Source organism: Hyposmocoma kahamanoa, unplaced genomic scaffold (genome assembly GCF_003589595.1).
Source record: "Hyposmocoma kahamanoa isolate Upper Pololo Valley unplaced genomic scaffold, ASM358959v1 169, whole genome shotgun sequence".
NCBI lineage: Eukaryota > Metazoa > Arthropoda > Insecta > Lepidoptera > Cosmopterigidae > Hyposmocoma > Hyposmocoma kahamanoa.
This window is the reverse complement of record NW_020653611.1, coordinates 625,126-631,125: the sequence shown is the minus strand read 5'-3', so window position 1 is coordinate 631,125 and position 6,000 is coordinate 625,126. Positions and strand designations below refer to the sequence as shown.

At 36.2% G+C, this 6,000-nt stretch overlaps 1 protein-coding gene across 6 annotated transcripts in view; it reads right to left on the bottom strand.

Annotated features, from left to right (window-relative positions):
* Nucleotides 1-6,000, bottom strand: part of LOC113225671 (proton channel OtopLc-like) — an 86,088-nt gene that overhangs the window by 21,581 nt on the left and 58,507 nt on the right. For 5 of the 6 annotated variants that reach the window (XM_026458050.1, XM_026458048.1, XM_026458047.1 and 2 more), the window contains exon 4: nt 2,448-2,603. In XM_026458050.1, coding sequence (XP_026313835.1) covers nt 2,448-2,603 — 156 coding nt within the window. The remainder of the gene's footprint in view (nt 1-2,447; nt 2,604-6,000) is intronic. The other variant, XM_026458052.1, reaches the window with a different exon arrangement.

The following is a 6,000-nucleotide window of genomic DNA, read 5'->3' as shown; positions in this document are numbered from 1 at the left end:
CGATCCTAAAAATATCTGCCGTAATAAAAGCGCCCAAAGTCGATTACCTGTTATGACGCACTGCACTCAGCGGCGTGGTTGGGGAGAAGAGAACACTCGGCACTGCAAGCTTTTACGTTTCCTTGTAATTTATTACATCGCCTCGTTTGTCGAGTGCTCGCATTTTTCACTCACCCAATTTTACCGCAGCGCCAGCCGATAATTGGCACTAGTACGTTTTTTTATCGAGATCTCATTTTCAATGCCATTTACTCGAATCCTAAGGCCCAAATTGAATGAGACTTTGAAAGTGAAAACGAAACTGATATAATTATCTACATATAAAAATGTATAGGCATGGACAAAGAAAAGATTACACGCTCCCTGAACAGAATCTATTAACATAAATATGAGAAAAAGGTAATGCGAAAAAATTACATTTTTTATTAAACAATATCACACTTAATATTATTATAATCATAGGAAATGAAACTATTTTTCCGGATTTAAATCGCGTATATTTGTTTTTTTAAACAAACCGACGTTTCGGGCCCTTTACAGGTCCCATGGTCACGGTTGACTGACCATGGGACCTGTAAAGGGCCCGAAATCTGTTTGTCGGTTATGCAATCTATGTGTGACAATCGCAAAAACCTAAGAACTCGATATTATTATAATCAATTAATCAATATTTAACATCAAATTAGGAATCACTTAATGCTCTGCTTTACTCTGTAGCCACCCACCATGTATAAACCCGATAAGGGATTGCAGTAGGTGGTCGTATTTTTTTTTAAATAATAAATGAATAAAAAATAGTAAAATTCAAACGGCAAACTGTTAAGGATACGGAGCACGATACACAGCTTTAACTTCAACGTTAAAACCAAAGCTTACAAAGATACATTTTCTACTACTAATAAGTATACTTTTCTTCTGTCAATTATAATTTCATGAACCATATCACTAAGGCGCTCTTTCCAGTTCTGAATGAAAACTCTATTGTCCATACACATTCTGTACACAGAACTATAATGAGTTTCCAAAAAAACGCCGTATTTTTGCTAATTAACATATCAAATATGCTCTACTTGTTCCTGATTGGTTAAATTGGCCTAAAGGTCTTGCAACGGGGCAATAAACTTTTATAAATAAACATTGGTTAAAATATAAGCGGTAAGCTTTTATTCCATCTCTTCGGTTTTTTGTTTTGTAGCGTTTGGTTGGCTTTAATGTGAATTTGTTGTCGTGTATTGTTAATATACATGAAATATTTGTTGTGTTTCATGAATTATAATAATTTACACGTAGAAAAAGTATTGTATGCAATCACTGTATAATTAGGTCTTAAAATCTCGAACCTATTACTTAGGCCAGTCGACAAAAACCTCGTGGCCTAAACACGGTACTCGCCTTTCAGAATCATTATGCAACGATTGCATAAAATACTATAAGTGCTCTATTCATTTTAATTACCCTGGACTGAGAGGAGACCCGTGCACAGCAGTGGGACATATAAATGAGTTGACGATGAATGTATCAATTTGTGATATCCACTTAATTATTTTAGTATTTACGTCACGATTTGAAATTTAGAAACCAATATAATATATTTACAGGGCACTGTAATTTGGTAGTGCCCACCACTTCTTAGATGAAGGCAGCGGCAAAATTATGAGCAATTGGGACGAGCCCCATAAATTGTTTTTACTTCATATGAGAATTTCCTCAATGGAATGAAAATGCAATACTTCATTTTCAGTAAGGGTAAGCTTTTGCTATACGATATCGTATTAAACCAACGAGGCACTGCCCTGGCACCTCGCCAAGATATAACCGAGAGGATCTCTATTTACACTACAACAACGAAGACAGTTTGGTCCTGTCGTTTCGTTTTGTATTGTATTGAAAAGACAAATAAGTCTGTTTGTGTCGAAATTATGGAATCTGCGCGGACAGCGTCAGACTCTTTCCAAAAACATCAAATAGACCAAGCCTCGTTTGCACAGCTAACAAGAGCAAAGGGCGACGACATCGCGACAGACGGATTTGTAAAGCTGTTGCAATTTCCAATATGTCCCTGTGTGAAATGATGTTCTGGCAGTATGGCATGTTAAAGAAACACACGTAACACTGACACGATTGTTTTTTAGGTATAATTTCAGAAGCTAAACTGCAACGGGTCCACGAACAACTAAATTATCGAAACGGCTCAACTCTGGAACGTACGCGGTAAAAAAATACAAAATTTTCAGACACGGCAACCGCTAAATTTGTCTACTATTTTCACAGTTTAATGATATACGGCATTTTGCTTTGGGCATAATGTTGCCGATATTAGGACGGTAATAGGCTCGGTATATGAGTTTACAGTACATTAACATCGGTATGTCATGTAGTTAAAAGATGCCCAGTTCACATGATGGCTAGCAATCTTTAAAAACCCTTCTAAGGTTAATGGTACTTACGCGCTGATGACATGCATATGATGTATCGCAGTTGAAGGTCTTGAAGGGTGTCTGACAGGTGGCAGAGGGGCATGAGGGGGCCCTCCAGTTGGACCATAAAGAACTGGTTGAAGAGAAAGCGACCCTCCGAGGGAGAGCGATGGTGGACTGGATAGCCTGTGGACAATACAAGATTTTTTATTATATAGAATGGAAATTTTTTAAATATTTAAATATTTTTTATATTAACTTAACACAAAAAATCACTAAGAAAAAAATGTGTAATTAGTGTAGTGTATATAGAAAATTCGGTTTTGTTGTTTTGTTTTTCAAACGCGGCAGTACAACCTGGACAGCATCAACGCTCCCAATTGCTTCCGAGGCCCGTACGCCGCCCCCCTAGGACTCTTCAGCGCCCACTCGGGGTCGGTAGGGTCCACTTTGGGAAAGCATGACCTAGATTAACTTGCATTACTAACCTTAATTGAAGGTATATACAAACATACAAACATTTTGCTGTTTGCAATAATGTCTGAAGCATATACATATGTAAATAAAAGGTTATTTAATAATATTCATGTATTCAGCTCAAGTTTTTATACAGAATAAGAATAGAATAGTTGCTGCTGTTGTTATTAATTGGTATTGATTTCTTTATTTCATGTTGAATTATGTTGTCAACTTTATAGTATTTTTACTAATTGCAAGTAGTATTTACCTGCAACTGTTTGATACGTTTAGTTTTAAGGTGTTCCTAGTTTAGATTGTAATATTATAATCAAATGTGATAACATAATCAAATGTTTATAAAGCTTAAATAAATAAATAAAGAGGAAAGGAAGGCCAAAGAAAAGATGGATAGATTGTTTGAAAGATGACATGGATAAGAAAGGAGTGAGTGTAAAAATGACGCTGATAGGAGAGAGTGGAAGAAAAATACATGTGTGTGTGTGTTAAGGACAGGAAGAAAAAGAAGAAGAAGAAGAAATAATCATGGCCCACAATCATAGTATAAAACAATATCCACAGCATACTGAAATAACATATGGCTAGATTTTTAGAAAAGTACACATCCTTTACAATGGTACCAATGTGTAGCTTTACTATCTGCCGTCCAAACAAAATAATTTTTTGAGATGTCTTAAAAAACCATATCCCAGTTTTAGAATATTGAAATTACTTAATGATATTTCAGTTATGCATCGTTAGGATAAGGTGCGATAAGACGAACACGTTAACTAATTTTAACTGTTTCTAAAAGAGAAATTTTTGGTCTAATTTTTTGCTGTTTAAAACGGATATTCGGCCATTTGTCACGTAGACGCGTTATAGTCATTGACTTACAAATAAATGTCCCAAGTTAACCTATTTAAACGTAGTGACATGTAAAGGAATATGAAAAAGCTAAAACGTTCAATTTAAATTGTAATGTCATCGCAGTACTGTCTAATTTTACTTGCTTCGCTGTCAGTCGAACAAACGAAGACTAAAGCGTGAATGACGCTCTGTATACGATTTTAACGCCCTATAAGTTCGGACACTTTTTAGCGCGGACCCGACGTCCATATAATTGTAAGTCAATGGTTATAGTTAGTGGATTTTGAGCGGATTTTAGTTAGTCAGCTGGGAATTATAGGACAAAAAAACGTACTTTTTATAAAATGTATGTTAGTGCAACATATTTGTGTGTTTTAACCGATTTCAAAATTTTTTTGTGTGTATATTTCGCGATTACTCCGGTGACTTTGTGAACAGATTTTGATGATTATTTTTTGTTGGAAAGAGGGTACCTCAGTATTGATCCCATTTAAATTTTAAGAAAATATTACACCTCTAAGTATAAAAACACAGGTTAATTTATTTTAACTATTTAATTTTCCGGTAAATTTGATATTTTGATAACACACGTTTATTCAGTGGTGTAATTAGTCCGGTGAAGCGAATGAGACTCGCTTACTGCTTCTCTCAAAGGCTTGCTTAAATGTGCACTTGCCAGGTAAATTGGGGACGCTCTTTAGATGTAATTGAGGTGTGCACATTTTAATAGAGTGGAGCTAGTGAACTCACATTTTCTATTTACACACATTACATACGACCACGTATCACGTACATAAGCATCCTCAGATTAATTTTGATCAATCCAAAATCTACCCTTGGGAAATATATACGCTTCTTTAATAAGATTCCAGGTGATATCCAAATTTTGCCATTTACGAGGCTTAAAACTATAGTGAAACAAAAACTTTATTCTAATTCTTGTATTCTCGACCTAAGATGTTTGAAATAAATATTGTTAATTATAAATGTGTATAAATGTATATTTACAAAGAGCAACCCCTAGTGTTCCTTTCTCATCCTTCTCAGGGGAATCTGTCTTACGAATGAGTGTAGTGAATGTCAAGTGTAGTTTGCTTACCTATGAAATAAAGATGATTTGACTCTGACCAAGAGTAGCATTTGTCCTTCTTCTAGGCCCCATCTATTTCTTTTTCTTTCTTTCGGTTTAGGTGTCAAAACGTAACTTGCCAGGTGCCAAATACTAATTGTAATACATTACATACATTTTAATATACTACTAATAAAACTTTCATCGCGTCAACAACGATATATTAGTTTTACATTGCACGTTATTTCTTTTTTAATCTGTTTTATCAGAAGTGTTACTAGTGTATAGCTTTGCCAAATAGCAACACTAACCTATGAAACACTATACCAATAATATCTATAATCAATATTTGCTACGTTTTAGTCGTAGCAAATCCCTTACATCGGCCTAATCGTGTTCGGTGAACCGAGGAAACTGTAACTTTGGCTTTAGGAAATCGCAAAAACAGCGATGTGCCAAGATAGAACTAATTATCTGAGCGAGGAGAGTCGGATTAGCCGCCCAAAGCCGTCGTTGACACACGGCTTGCCAAGGAAATCCGTGACAAAGCCCACTGGAACTGTGTTACTAACAATTCTATCTATTTGTTTATTATTTTAAGGGTAGACCGAGGAAGGGACTAAAGGATCTTCCAAGGATTTGAGTCCGTCAGATACTAACACCCAAAGCTAAGAACTGTTCTGTCAGGTCAATAAGTCTGCAACAGCCGAATATTTACTGAAATCAGGACCGAACTACTGGATTGAGTTTCATAATCCCAAGATCCTTTCTATAGAGCGTCATTGCTACAGTACTTAGTAGAACTTATTTTGCAGATGATGCAGAGGCAGTTCTGTAGGAATCCCTGTAAGAGACAGTACGGGTACTACCCTCGCCTTCTTCTTAGTCGTTATCTTCATTGCTGAAGGTCGGGTCCCTGAAAGGTTTTCGAGACTTTATGGATGATTTTCTTCCATTTGATTCAGTCTTCGGCCTTTTTCGGGGCCAGTGAGGGCGGACAGTTCTTCACTCCAGCCGCTAGCTGATCAACCATGGAGTCTACCGTACTCAACCAAATACGTTTAAGGCATGGTACACATTAGCATGGTAGACATTTAAGTCAGAGTTTAGGCGAAAACGACGTCCACCTAAACATTACAGTAGGATTCTTAGAAGTGATATTTCAATCTCTTCGTTTGTTGGTGGTTG